Source organism: Electrona antarctica (assembly GCF_951216825.1).
Source record: "Electrona antarctica genome assembly, chromosome: 17".
NCBI classification, from domain to species: Eukaryota; Metazoa; Chordata; class Actinopteri; order Myctophiformes; family Myctophidae; genus Electrona; species Electrona antarctica.
In genome coordinates this window covers 36,159,971-36,175,863 of record NC_136798.1, presented here as the reverse complement: position 1 = coordinate 36,175,863, position 15,893 = coordinate 36,159,971, and the positions used below count along the sequence as shown (strand labels likewise).

General features: G+C 42.9%; 1 protein-coding gene across 1 annotated transcript in view; it reads right to left on the bottom strand.

The window, feature by feature from the left end:
- stxbp5a (syntaxin binding protein 5a (tomosyn)) overlaps window positions 1-15,893 on the bottom strand; it is a gene marked incomplete at its 5' end in the record, with an annotated part of 168,772 nt that overhangs the window by 66,587 nt on the left and 86,292 nt on the right. The window contains one exon of the mRNA XM_079526402.1: window positions 6,862-7,125. Coding sequence (XP_079382528.1) covers window positions 6,862-7,125 — 264 coding nt within the window. The remainder of the gene's footprint in view (window positions 1-6,861; window positions 7,126-15,893) is intronic.

Genomic DNA, 15,893 nt, shown 5'->3' with positions numbered 1-15,893 from the left:
TCACAGATCTACAAGCTCACAATGTGTCGCGACACTTAACCTCTTAAACCCCAGGCGGGTCTAGGGGGAAAATCCGCAACATCAGAGTTGGAACCGGAGACCAACTGGGTCTCCATTGACCCGCTGAGCGCTGTTCAGAGGCCGCTGCCCCCGCCGGCGGGGGCAATGGGGCTCAAGAGGTTTTAATGCATATATTTTTTAATATTACTCAAAATCTACAAAGTAACGTAAGTAAAGTAAGTTTTCAAATAATTGTAGTGGAGTAAAAGTAATATTAATATTACTTAATATTAATATTAAGTAAAAGTGTACTGGAAATTGGAAATACTCAAGAAAAGTAAAAAATACCTCAACATTGTACTTAAGTACCGTGCTTAAGTAAATGTACTTGGTTGCTTTCCACTTTCCACCACTGCAAACTTCACACAAACATTGGGAATGGGAAAGAGTCATCTCCATGGCAACTGAGAAGAGGCTGGGCAGAGTGCAGCTAGGCTCCCAAAACCAGCCTATTGTGCTTCCATCCACAAACAAATACACACGCACGGCACACACACACACACACACACACACACACACACACACAAAACAACAGCTCCTTAATTATTTCTCTGCTAAGTACGAATATGTTCGTACCCCCCAGCTACGGGACGTTATCTGCTAAGTACGAACATGTTTGTACCCCCCCCCTGTTTACACCATATATGGTCATACATTGGTCCGGTTGCTAGGCAACGCCACCGTCACCCCAGGCACCAGGATTTATGCACACAGCCCCCATTTACCACAAGTCAAAGGAGGATTTGCAAAGCCTCATAACTCTGCATCTACGTTCCTGTCCATGGGAATCCTGATTCATCCGAGGTTTGGATGTCATTTGTGATTTTGTCTCGCATCGCTCCCGACAAAAGGTAAACAGCGTGAGCTAATGCTAATGATAGCCGATCCTTACAATGGTGGTCTCCAGGCTGGTAACGCGGAAATGATGAAAATGACCAAAATAGGGAAATAAGCCTGGAAAGGATTACCTACACTCTGCTGCCACCTAGCGTGGCAATAATAGAGTGTATTTGCTAAATGTGCTCGTGTAAGAATTAACCTATGCCCACAATCAAAATGGGTATGTGTATGTGGTTGTGTTGAGTTCCCAGCGTTGGAAAACGTACCCACCTTTTTGAGGGGCGCTAGCCCGTCCTATGTCCAGCTTTGAGGGTGTGTGTAAACACAAACATTGTCCTAACACAAACATTAAATGCCGTTGAAATTGAATGGCCATTTGTGAGTGTTTGTGTAAACACAAACATTATACGCAAACACAAACATTGAAGACGTGAGGAGAAGTGAGGACGCAAATTGTGATTGGCCGGAATGAGATGATGTATGATGACGTACGATGATAAGAGCGCCCCTCTCTTCACACGGGTGTGATTTTCTTTTTTTACTTAAAGGTATAGTCAGTGATTTGACTTAATTCAAATATCACTTATTTTTTCTTTTTTTCTGGATAATCCTCCCTACTATAGAGTGTGCTGACCATATAAGGAGTTCCTCCCTGTCCCCAGTGAGCCCCTGGGGTCAAAAAACCCTAGTTTCAGTTTTGGTGGCGGGTGGCAAAACCTTCATCCAATCAGGATGAGTGGGGCCTTCCTCCAATCATGATCGAGTGGGGGCGGGCCTTGGTGCACGTGCTGTTGGCCTGTTGCACTTCTCCCCACTGTAGAGCGTGCATGTGCACATTTTGTTACCGGGGCGGACTGGGTGGTTTTCCAAATCACCCAAATCACTGAATGCTCCTTTAAGTAAAAGTATCAATACTGCAACATATAAATACTTGGTTAAAAGTAAAGTACACATACCTCAAAATTTTACTTAAGTACAGTCCTTGAGTACATTACACACTTTACACCACTGTGAGTTCCTCCCTGTATTGAGGTCTATATTATGTATACAGAAATACAGTATGCAGTATGTGATTATACCATAATACACACGAATATACCAATAAACACAATCTGTAGCGTATTCATTTCAACAATTATTTTCTCATGAAAACACCCCGCTGTATGCAGCACAAGGTCCTTAGAGCGCTTTGTCAAATCTAGTAATGGAGGAAAATCCTTTTGTACCAGTAATTGATATCCAGACAACAAAGCATAATGTCAGCGGTTCTCAACCTGTTCTGGAACTCATAAGCGTCCGCGGGCCCACCGGTCCAAAGGCTTCCACGTGCGTTATAATCAATCAATCAATCAATCAATCAATCAATCAATCAATCAATCAATCAATCAATCAATCGATTGAATGTGTTCTGGGTTGGATCGATGGAACCGACTTAGTATAATTTGCTATTTATCAGTTTGCTATATGTCAAGGTTTTTTTTTTTTTAAACTCTTTATTTTTGAATTTTTGAATATGCAAGAGACACAAAAGACAAACAAGGCATACATTAAAACAAAAACATCAACAGAAGAAACAGAATAATAATAAAAAACAAAACAAACAAACAAACAAACAAACAAACAAATTAGGTCACGGGATGTACAGCAACAAGCAACAACAATACATATTACAGACTTGGATTCATTGACAACCGAAAAGACACAGCCCATATTCACTCCATATCCGCCCCCCCAGCTAAATACTCTATCCATTTCTCCCATCTTCTTTCACCCAGCTCTTTTTGCAGTCTCAGAGAATAGGTCATCTGTTCTAGGAGATGTAGTTGTTTCACAATGTTGATAAATAGGTCAGCAGTAGGACAATTCTTTTGTAACCAATTTCTTGTAATAGCTTTTTTGCTTGCTACAAGTAAAATCTTAAGTAAGTAGGAGTCATCCTGATTTAGCCCATCTGGGAGTTGTCCTAGGTACAAAGATGTGAATGTATCATCTATTCCAAAACCCATAATGTTTGAGATAAGTGTTGTCACTTCCTTCCAAAATGGTTGAATTACAGGACAAGACCAAAAGACATGTGCATGATCAACCACTGTATCTCCACATTCTCTCCAACAGTCCATATGGTTGCCAGTCTGTTTGGACTTCTGTTTTGGAGTAATAAAGAAGCGAATCTGGTTTTTCCAACAAAAGTCTCTCCAAATCAAGGAATTAGTGGTCGTTGATTGCGTTTTCCATGTATTCATCCATACTTCATCACTTATATCAATGCCCATCTCTTTTTCCCATCTCTCTTTCACATACATTGTAGAATCCTTTTTCAACGACATAAGTCCATTATATAGTTTACTCACAAGACCCCTATTACTTCCTGAGCCATAAGCATTTGTAAATATAGTGATTAGACTTGTTGTAATACCTGGAGTAGACCCTTTTACCTTTTTACCAAAATAATCCCTTACCTGCAAGTATCTAAAAAAGTCCTGGTTAGCCAACCCATATTTCTGCTTTAAGTTTTCAAAACTATCAATATCTCCATTTCTTATCATAGTACATATAGAGGTGATGCCATTGTGGTGCCATTGTTTGTACCTATTGTCTAATACTGCTGGTATGAAGTCAGGGTCATATGCTGGCCATCTTAAAAGTTTTGCCTCCCTCTGAAGATGGAAGCGTTTAACAACTTCCAGCCATATTTTGAACGATAAATTTACCCACTGACTCCTCGTCTGAAACAGTCCTTTCTCTCTGTCAGTGCAACCCAATAGTGACTGTATTGGTATATCCATCAGGGATAACTCTATGCTTTTCCATTTTGCAATGTAGGGTCGGTTACACCAATATACCAAGGGTCTTAGCTGAGCTGCTAGATAATAGTCCCTTAAAGATGGGAGAGACATGCCTCCTCTCTCTCGGGGCAGTTGTAAGGTAGAAAATTTCACCCTTGGCCTTTTTTTATCCCAAATAAAACGTGAGATATGTTTATTCCATTCCCTGAATTGTTTTAAAGGTATTTCCACTGGCAGTGACAAAAAAAGGTATAGTAATCTGGGTAAAATTACCATTTTGACTGCTCTTATTCTGCCACCTAAATCGAGAGGAAGCACGCTCCACCTGCCAAGATCATCATACATTTTTTCCGTTGCACCTTTGTAATTTACGTCAAACAATTGCGACAGGTCCTTGGGCAAATTCACACCTAGATATTTAATATGAGATGAATACCAATTAAAATTGTATTTTGTTATGTTTTCTTGTGTAGGATTGTAATTGAATGTCAATACCTGGGTTTTATTTACATTAAGGGCATACCCTGAGTAAGAACCATATGTTTCCAATATTTCCATCAGTGTAGGTAGCCCCGAACCTGGGTCCATGATTGTGACAAGGACATCATCAGCATACAACCCGATTTTATATTCTTCTCCACCTATGGATATCCCCTTTAATCTTATTTCCTCTCTAATTGCTTGGGCCAGCGGCTCGATGAAAAGATTGAAGAGGCTCGGACTGCTTGGGCAGCCCTGACGGCATCCACGTTCCAGGGCTATGGGATCGGAAAGACTACCATTTATTTTTATCCTTGCTGTAGGGGAAGAATAGAGTGCTTGAATGCGTTGTATAAAACCCTCACAAAAACCAAATCTGTGCATTACTAAGTAGAGGAAGCCCCAATCCACGCTGTCGAAGGCAGCCCTAGCATCCAGACTGATTACGATAGCGCTGGATTTTTCATTATTAATCTGCTCAATAACATGTAAAGCCCTCCTTATATTATCTTGGGTTTGCCTGGTTTTCAAAAAACCCGATTGGTCCTCATCGATGAGAAATGTCATTGCCTCCTCCATCCTCCTTGTTAAAATTGAGGTATATAGCTTATAATCTGTGTTTAACACACTTATGGGTCTATAATTCCCACATTCCGTTTTATCCTTTCCTTCCTTGGGGATAACAGATATAAAGGCTTCATTCCATGATGGTGGAAGATGACTTTCCTTTAACGTGAAATTAAAACACTTCTGCAGTAGGGGGAGTAAGTGTTCCCTCATAGCCTTATACCACTCAGGCGGAAATCCATCAGTGCCAGGGGATTTATTGGAGTTTAGGCTAGAAATGGCTTCATCTATTTCTTCTTGTGTTATTGGTGAAATTAGTTTTTTATTCATCATTGTGTCAATTGAGGGGAGGTCTAGTGATTCCAAAAAATCAACAATTGTTTGTTTATCTGCCCTGTCCGGTTGGGAGTATAGTGATTTAAAATGTGTTTCAAATGCATTCTGTATGCTATCCATATTACTGGTAATTTTATTTGTAACTGGGTCTCTAATTTTATATATGGTGTTTTCGGCCTGTTGTTTTTTAAGCCTCCAGGCTAAAAGCCTCGACGCCTTAGGGCCAGCCTCGTAATATCTTTGCTTCATAAATCTTAGATTTTTTTCCACTTCTTCACTCAGTACTTTGTCTATTTCTTGTTTAATATTTTTTATTTGGTTTTTTATTGTAGGTTCCTTGTTTGTAACATGCGCTTGTTCTAACTCCCTCAGTTGTTCTTGTAGTTTCGAAAAATGTTCAGCCTTTGCCTTTTTTATCCTAGCTGTTCGGGCTATAATTTTCCCTCTGAGAACCGCTTTAGCTGCATCCCACAATATACCTGGGTCCACGTCTCCCCTGTCATTATCCTGTAAATATTCAGTTAGGTCTGATTCCATTTCTTCTCTAAATACAGCATTATTTAAAAGGCTGGTATTCATTCTCCAAAGTGTTTTTCTCCTTCTACCATCTAAATGAAAAGTCAAGTATACCCCTGAGTGATCAGAAAGGTCTCTCTGGCCCACTCTGCACTCCTTCAACCTGTGCAAGTCTGCATTGAACACAAATATATAATCTAGTCTTGTATGAACAGAATGTCTTGCACTAAAGAAAGTGTACCCTGGGGCTGATCCATGCATGGCACGCCACACATCAATTAAACCCAAGTCTGCTAATACCTTTTTAATGCGTTTTTCTGTAGGGGTTCTCTTTCTCTTTTTGTTTGTTGAGTCCGAGTCATGGAGCGTAGCATTTAAGTCACCACCAAAAAACAAAGTACCATATGATTCAGCTGCGATCAAATCAAATATTTTTTTGTAGAAAGACATAGTACTGCCCGGGGGAGCATAGACATTAAATAATGTAACTTCTTTTTGGTCCAACTTTCCCTTCAATAGAACATATCTGCCCTCTTTATCAATTATTTTGGATATGAGTTCAAACTGAATCGAGTTAGAAATCAGGATAGCAACCCCTCTTTTTTTACCGTTTTTATATGAGGAGAAATAAGTGTTCCTAAACCCCATTTTCTTTAATTTTTCGTGTTCTGCATCAGACAGGTGTGTTTCCTGCCAGAAAGCAATATTTATCTTCTCCTTCTTCATTTTTGATATCATTTTGCTCCTCTTAATGGGGCTATTTAACCCATTTACATTTAGGGATAATAAGTTATAATGTTGAAGATTCATATTTTTTTTTTTTTGCATTGAACCCTGTGTGAGTAATACTACAGCCCCAACAAGCGAGCCCTGTAATCTAGATTTTGAACAAATAGGTAACCTAGACCTCAAGCCTGTGGTTCCAACAAAAACCTGCATTTCAAAGAACATACATTGTACCCGTAACAACAACAGCCCGGACCTCAGCAGAAAACAAAAACAAAAAGACAATAAAACAGAACAAAAAAAACACAGAGAATTTCCTAGGGAAATAAAAGACATCTGTATGTCTTTAAAGTAATGAGGGGATCTGGCCACTAGGTGGGGCCCCTCTCTAGCTAATAGAACAAGCAAAAAAAAGAAGTGGCGTCAGTTCACAGTACAAGTATCAGCCCGTAATCATTACTTTTTTAAACGTATTCAAAGGATATTTATCATTTGTATGATTAACTGTATCACACACCGTGCTCCAAGAGGTCGGAGATAGGTCGTTCACCTCTTATCAGGACGTTTCTCCAAGACTCCAACTTCTCCTGTATCGTCAGAGTCTGTCCTGCGGTATTCACTCAGCCTCTCTCGAACCTGTTGTTGAAAGCGCTGTTTAGCTCCTTGCGACGCACGTCTGGGTCCCGCTATCTCCCAAGGCAGAAGTTGGGTCAGCGCCTCCGCAGTCATGCCCTTCTTCTTCTTGGTGGTGGCCGGGACGATATCACCGATGTCGATTCCTCTCTTCCGCAAGTCCTCCGCTGCTTGTAGTGCGCTGTCGTAAACAACGGCACCAGTGTCCAATTCAACTCTCATTCTGGTCATCGGGGTTTGAAATCGTATCTTCTTCTGTAGTAGGGCTTTTTTAACAGGAACATATTCTTTTCTCTTTTTTTGCACTTCGTCTGCGTAATCATGATCGAAATACACCCGTTTTCCATTAATGCACGGCCCAGGCTTTTTCTTCCAAGCGGTGTGGATGACTCTCTCCTTCACTGTGAATTGAAGAAATCGAATCACCATAGAGCGTGGCGGGGCGGTCGCGGGGGGCTTTGGTCCGACCCTGTGGGCTCGCATAATTCCTAAGCTCTGGTTTTGACCCAAATCCAAGTCCCCAAGTTCAGTCTTTATCAAATTTTCAACAAACTTGATTGTGGAGCCCCCCTCCTCCGCCAGTTCAGCCCCTTCAGGAATGGAGTATATTCTTATGTTTTCGCGTCTGGAGTACCCTTCCATAAAAGAAACTTTATCTTGTAGTACCTGTTGGTCGGATAGCAGTTGAAGAAGAGTGTCCTTGACACCAATGTCCCATCTTTCCATATTAGCAAGGCCTTCCTCCATTTCCCCGACACGTTTCACTGCTCCGTCCAGCCGGTCCGTCGAATCCTGTATTTTCTGGTTTATTTCAGTCTTAAACTCCTCCATTTGTTTTTTAATATCTTCTCGGAAGCCTATACGGAATTCAGCGAGATCTTTTTTCAGTTCGGCTTGCATTGTAGCCAAACCCGCGGTCATAACTTCACTCACAACTTTGCGAAGTGAATCCGCCATCTCCATGTCGGGACACCGGGCTATGCTGTTGCCGCCTCCTCCATCTTGTCCTGCTGTTGTTTTCCCAGCGTTCGCGTCCTCCTCGTTCCTCTGTTCAACAGCGGTGTTTCTTAACTCATATTTTCCTTTTTTACCCTGATTCTTTTCCCCATTCATTATTCACTCAGTTTGTATAAATCTGGATGTATAAAACTTACTAAATTAGGGGAATATATGGGCTGATACCCGGAGCTCTGTTACTAAGCTGCCATCTTGTGTAGCGTCACCGGAAACCTCTGCTGCTACTTTTCTATATGTCAAGGTTTTAAAGAAAAAACATGCCATGTCATTTTTGTTTTAGCCTACATATATATTTTTTTAAATCACACTTGTGTGAAGTGAGGGGCACAAGATGTATTTATATTGGCCATATGACGCCGTACGTCGTACGTACTACCCTAAACAAACATTAAACCCCATTGACTTGGCTGCCATATAATATGACGTCATCTTAAAAAGCCATGTATGTCATACTATCTTTTGAATCTCAGTGTTTGACAATGATTCATTGCCTAACATTGATTACAATATCCTCAAGGCCCACGGCCTGAGAATCACTGGTATATACATACAGTATATACACAGTTCCATACAGTACAGTACAGTATGTGCATTGTGCACGCACGCACGCACACACGCACACACACAGTCAAGCAAATGTTCCAGGGTGTAGTGGTGTACTTGACAGCATCTTTACAGCACATGGACACACCCCACGGCTAGCCTTCACCTTGCTCAAGGAGACAGACACACACACAGTCTCACACACAGATATACAGTACATCAATATAAACACGTGCATGTGCGTCGTGCATGCACACATGTTGCGCGCGCACGCACACACGCACGCACGCACGTGCACGTGCACACACACACACACACACACACACACACACACACACACACACACACACACACACACACACACACACACACACACACACACACACACACACACACACACACCATCTATATAAACATAGACACATACACATTACACACATAAACGCATACACAGTGACAGCCAAAGCATTAGCTTCCACATTCAGTCAACGCACCGGAACGCACACAAGCACACGTTGAAGCTCAGCACAGTTGGTGTCACCGTGGGCAACCCAGTCTCAGGCAGCTGAGTTGCAGTCACCATGACAATGTCACCCAGCAACACAACTTTAACAACACCCCTAGCAACACGCCAATACCACAGGTGTTCTCGTGTCACACCAAGTGGATTGTGTGTGTGTGTGTGTGTGTGTGTGAACGTGTGTGTGTGTGTGTGTGTGTGTGTGTGTGTGTGTGTGTGTGTGTGTGTGTGTGTGTGTGTGTGTGTGTGTGTGTGTGTGTGTGTGTGCGTGAACGTGTGTGTGTGTGTGTGTGCGTGAACGTGTGTGTGTGTATGTGTGGGTGTGTGTGTGTGTGTGCGTGAACGTGTGTGTGTGACTGTGTGTGTGTGTGGGTGTGTGTGTGTGTGTGCATGAACGTGTGTGTGTGTGTGTGTGTGTGTGTGTGTGTGTGTGTGTGTGTGTGTGTGTGTGTGTGTGTTTGTTTAAGTGTCCACAGTAATATAGCAGCGACGTGAATGAACGCTATCGTTTCGCTGAAAAAAATGCCGTTCGACAAGCTCACAACGCGACGTGTCGCGTATCCGCTGTGAGCTTGTCGATCTGTTATTTTTCCCAGCAAAATGAAAGTCTTGGTTCGCCGTCGCTGCTGGTGTGTCACGCATGACCCTGACGAGGTGACGTTTGGCCTGGAGAGTATGTCTGCTGAAGACTGACTGAGAGGACAAGTCCCCTTGAGAGGTCAGATTGGACCAAAAAAAAGCAGGTTCTAGTCAGTTTTAGTCATAGTCTCTTGAATAGTTTTCATTTAGTTTCAGTCACATTTTAGTCACCTGGAATGTTTTAGTGTCTAGTTTTAATCGACTAAATAGCATAAGATTTTAGTCTACTAAATCTACAGTTGATTTAGTCGAACAAAATGTGTTTTGGCGGGTCTTCATGCCGTCGTAATGACTGTTTTTACACTTGCTGAAAATAGCCAATCTACAAGCTTGCGACGCGTTGTGAGCTTGTATAGATCTGCTATTTTCAGCATGCAACCAAGTTTAAAATTACTTATATTGGATCTCTTGTCCACTAGTCCCCTTCCTAACATTTTAGTCTAGTTTTGTTGACAAAATTATCAATATATTTAGTCTTAGTTTTAGTCATCATAGCTTAGTTTTCCTTTAGTTTTCCTCAGTAAAACATTTTTCGTCTTAGTTTTAGTCGGTTCCAGTGGATCAATCTACCTTCACAGATCTCCCCCCCAAAACTGCAGTATGAGCTGAAAGCCCTGAGGCCTGTGTCTGTGGTATGCAGGACAGGTGTATGTGCACGCACACACACACACACACACACACACACACACACACACACACACACACACACACACACACACACACACACACACACACACACACACACACACACACACACACACACACACACACACACACACACACACACACACACACACACACACACACACACACACACACACACACACGTCCCATCATGACAATGCACAAATGTGTAGCCTGAGGATAATGTGTTAAATGGGAGAGAGTGGGGAGAGGCAGGAGAGAGAGAGAGAGAGAGAGAGAGAGAGAGAGAGAGAGAACAGCAGTGCCTTTTAGGCAAACCCGTTCACAGGAACTACAGTACAGTATGTGTCATAATGTGTGCTAACATGAACATTTCAACATTCCTCCACTTGCCCCACTTCTCCTACTGCTCTGTGGTCAGCAAACATACATTAGCTCAAAACACACACACACGCATGCGCGTGTGCAGAGTTTGAGGCGCATGTCGCCTTGATGGAGTTGATCCGCAGCTTGTTGGCCACGTCTTTCAGCCCCTGCAGGGTCTTCTCGTTGGGTTTGCGTGCACGCACACACACACACACACACACGCACGCACACGCGCGAACGCACAAGCGCACACACACACACACACACGCACACGCACACGCACACGCACACACACACACACACACACACACACACACACACCTAGTACTGTGTGTGTGTACTAGACGTGTACACACACACACACACATCTTTCCATGTGTACATTCAAACCCTAAACGGCAGCAATACGTCTAACCTCGACGACACTTACGCTACCATAAACCCAAAGCCATTTTGAAGTCATTATAACCTAGCCTTGGACCACCAGCACTGTCAGAGATAGCCTGCTTCCAGACCAATCTGCCATTGCAAAAGAAAATGGCCCTCGGCAGTGTGATATTGTCTGGCCACGCAATGCTATGTCAGAGACTTCTTTTATCGATTTCCGACATTAATGTGTATCTCGGAGAGCCATGGACACTTGAATTCCGCGTTTAACCCATTTTGGGCGGGAACCCCTTTTGGTGTTAGCATTATGTTATGCTTTAGCTATTGAAAAATAGCAGATCTACAAGCTCATACGAGCTTGTAGGTCTGCTATTTTTGAAAAATCGAAGAACGACTGACATAGAAACATAGCTTTTTCAGAAAACTGTCAGGATGTATGTTTTTAGAATCTGATCTCAGGTCAAATGGGTTAAGGCCCGTACTTCTCCTTCATGCAAAATGTAAAGTGCGTAACCCATTCGGGACGGGAACCCCTTTTGGTGTTTTAAGCATTATGTTATACTTTAGCTATTGAAAAATCATGAAAATGTGGCGCAAGTCTTTTAATATACATTCTTTCAGAGCGTTTTTAACTCAAATCTTTGCTTCTGGGGGGGTCCCTGGAACAACAGATTTTCCGATGGCGGTCCGCGGCCCAGGTAATTCTGGGGGTTCTTGACATGAAAAGGGTTGAGCACCACTGACACAGAAACATAGGATTTTCAGAAAACTGTTAACGTAAAACCCACTGATATTACCCGGCCGTATCACACCGCATTGTTCAATAAAGAGGCGTTTCAATCGCTTCCGTTTCATTGAGCTATACGTCACATCGGTCTGTGCAGGAAGTTGTGGCGAAGCAGGTGTTAAGCCGGCATTACACTCCATGTAAATGAGGATATACTGTACAGTACAGCGATGTTAAGGCACAGACAGGATTAAAGGTTATTAAACGGTACAGTGGCATTAGGGCAAGCACTTTACAGTATAATATTTTAAATATGCTAATACGAATTCGATGCTATCCTGCCGAGTGTCAAGTGAGACATCACAGAACACACTTTTCTTATTCTTATGGACCGATAATCACAAATTAAGAACTTTCTAAATATTGTATCGTCCGTTTCGGACCAATATGATACAGTTGGAGGCCATCGATATTGTCCTTTTCTTTTTGCTGAGGTTTGCGTGATCTGCGCAAAAGGACAGTTAACCCATTTTGGGCGGGAACCCCTTTTGGTGTTTTAAACATTATGTTATAATTTAGCTATTGAAAAATAGCAGATCTACAAGCTCATAGCGCGCCACCGAGTGGCGCGCTACGAGCTTGTAGGTCTGCTATTTTTGAAAAATCGTGAAAATATTTATTTCAGAAAACTGGAGGATTTAGAAGGATTTTTTAAAATGTTGAGGTCAGGCCTAAATGGGTCAAATGATAAGGGACAATATCGGTGGCACCCAACTGTATACAGTAATAGGACAACCATTTAAAAATGTCCACCAGCCCAACTCTAGTTATAGTTATCAGCCACGCACCGGTGGTTGGTTCATAACAGCCACGAGAGACATTTTCTCAAAATTTATAGCGTTTTTTTTCCCCACTCGTTTCCAATCAATCTCCCCCTGGCCGTGGCCCCCACTTTGAAAACCCCCGTCTTTAGACCTCGCTGTTGTTCCTCAGGGCCACCAAGGTGCGTTTTCCCCCTCATTCGTCAACCTATCTGTGGGTAAACCATCTTCCACTGACCTTCCATGACCTTCCATGACATGGCCTTACTGCCTGGAGCACCAGGTAGTACACTGCGCTTCCTTCCATTACAGTAGGCTAGATATTTTTAGTTTGTGTGTGAGTGCGTTCATTAATCTTTCCAGTACAGTGGCTCAGGAACCGAGGTGTGTGAGTCACACAAACGCACTGTACTGTACTGTGCTGTGCTACGCTATGCTCCGACCAAGCCCGACCATAGCACTGCCCGGAGGCCACTGCCACTGCTACAGAGCATGGTTTGTCCCTACATAGCAGGGCCCCAGGGATACAGAATGGAATACACAGTAGTTAGTTTAACTCTGAAAGTGTAATAGAAATGAAGAAGTACGTAGCCAGCACACAAATGCATGTCCTTTGAAGGCCTATCGGGTCGAAACGTCTGTCTATATGAGAGGTAAATAAACCAGGTGAGGTGAAAAGGACATGCATTGTGTGCTGGCTACTTCTTCATTTATTGTTTTTACAATATATTTATTGCATTTTTCTTTTTTTGTACAAACAGACAATACAACAGAACAATACATAATACATCAGACAATACAATTACTTAAAAAACAAAACAAAAAACAAAACAAAAAACAAAACAAACATACAGTACATACATATAAATACAGTATATTAAAATAAGGGACTGGTAACAACAACAGAGTCCTTATGGCCACAAGACCAAATAGCTGCAGAGAATACAATTAGACATTTTCAGTTTCCACCATTAAATAAGATAAATCATTAACCGTAATATATTGGATAAACCGTCCCCATATCTTATCAAACATCTCTTGTTTATTTTTCAAAGTATAAGTGATTCTTTCCAGAGGAAGACACTACTTCTTCATTTCTATTACATTATTGAGCCGTGCTGGCTTTTTGCTTTTGCAGATATTTTCTCTCAGTTTAACTCTGAAAGTGTCCTTTACCCCTTTTGGTTTACATTTGCACACTTTCAGATTTATAAATTGGTAAAATAATACTGAGGATTTAACTGTGTAGAATAGACAAGAATCGGGTCATTCATATACTGTCGCTTACTGTTGTAGTCGAGTCTAACTAAAGCGAGTCCAAGTCGAGACCGACGGGAGGCGAGTCAGAGTCAAGACAGAGTGTGGGAGGTTGTCCAGACCACATTTTTTACATTAATAATCTTACAATGTTAATGTGAATTGGCTCCTCATAATATGGGTATAATGGGGGCACGGTGGCACAGTCGGCAGTGCTGTCGCCTCACAGCTAGAACGCCTTGGGTTCGATTCCCGCTGGGGACGCTGTGGGCGCTGGGGGCGTGTTCTCTCCTCCACGTCATCAGTGCCCATATACCCGAGGCGGGGTTGGCGAAAGGGCCTTTCTGTGTGGAGTGTGCATGTTCTCCCCGTGTCCCCTAGGGTAGGTACCCTCACAAAAAACATGCAGCAATCCTGGTCTCTAAACTACCTCCCCCTGGCCAGCCGGGGCGCCTGATGGAGGGGAAAGGAACTGGTCGGAATAACGTGTTCCTTCCACGCGCTACGTCCGGCCGGGGAAACTCCCCCCGCCAGGTGAAAAGAAGCAGCTTGGAATCATCATGCATAGAAGGAAGCATGAGGTCAGTCCGCTGCCCCCCCAGGTTGGCATAGAAAGTGTAGCGTCCATGATTACATTAGATAATTGACACTGGGTGAAAAAATGGGTTGCAAAATCTTGGGATAAAAATTATTAAAAATAATAATGTGTCTGTGTGTGGGGGGAGAGTCCCGGGTCTCTTGGTCCGACACCAAATCAAATCCAAGTCAAATTAAGACAGAGACCGAGACGAGAGAAACAGTGTAAATGAAAATGTGGACTCGAGACCGGACTGGAGACGAGTCAAGGACTCGAGTACTACAAGTACAACACTACTGTCGTTTGTTTGTTTGTTCCAATGTGCACGGGGTGGCTTGACTGGGGGTTGTTGACACTAAGCATATTCAGGGAGGTTGTTACAGGTGCAGTAGGTTCTTTAAAGAATGAAATACACTGTAAGTCTCTAGTCTAGAGCACATTAGCATGCAGCGTATTGTTCTGTGAGCCATGCTGCATATGGCATCAGTATTGTAGGTGTGCTTCAAATAATTCGTGCAAATTGCTGTTTCACAGAACTGAATCAACTGTCAATTTACACAGTAACAATGTTAATAGACACACATACTCGTACACTCTCAGAGTCCAATTGACACAGAGTATTTGACTGTACAAGCGGGACGCAGGTGAGGCGTTCTGACTGTGTGTGAGAGAGGAAGTGATCGGGGGAAAGAAGTGTCATCCTCTCTGTTGAATTACTCACACTGCTCCTCCGGCCTCCACACTCCACACTACAGTATGCTGTTCTCCACTGCAATACAACCTTCTGCGTAATCCTGAGTTGGAGCGTGTGCGTGCGTGTGCGTGCGTGTGCGCATGTGTGCGTCCGTAGAATAGCATGCAACTGAAGTGGTGTGAAATAATGGGTCCTATTGTTAACCATTGTCTGAGCCACCCACTTCACCGTCTACTTGATGATGACAGCATCAAGAGCAATATGGCAAGATACTAGGGTACACACAGCATCCCCACTGCTGGCCAGCGGGGATGCATGAGACGGCGAGGGAGAAAGGAAGATGGAGGACGGGAGAAGGAGATGGAGACCTCGGGACTCCATCAAAGAAAGACACATTTATGTACATGGATTAACAAGAGCTCATGAGTATGTGAGTGCAGTCAGTGCACCCACGCATGCACGCGCACACACGCACGCACACAGCTTCTGTAGCTGATGCAAGAATCGATTCCAACTACAACAGCCAACTGTAAGAAACAATTTGGTCCAGAGCTAATGTGTGACTGTTTTAGCGCGGGCCTGGACAAATAAGATATGGAAAACCCATTTCCACACATAACGCAACCTGCATATCTACAATATGGAGGATGACAGCGGGACCAAAACAATACCGTCTGGGGTGTGGGGGGAGAGAGAGAGAGAGAGAGAGAGAGAGAGAGAGAGAGAGAGAGAGAGAGAGGAGATTTTGATTTTAAA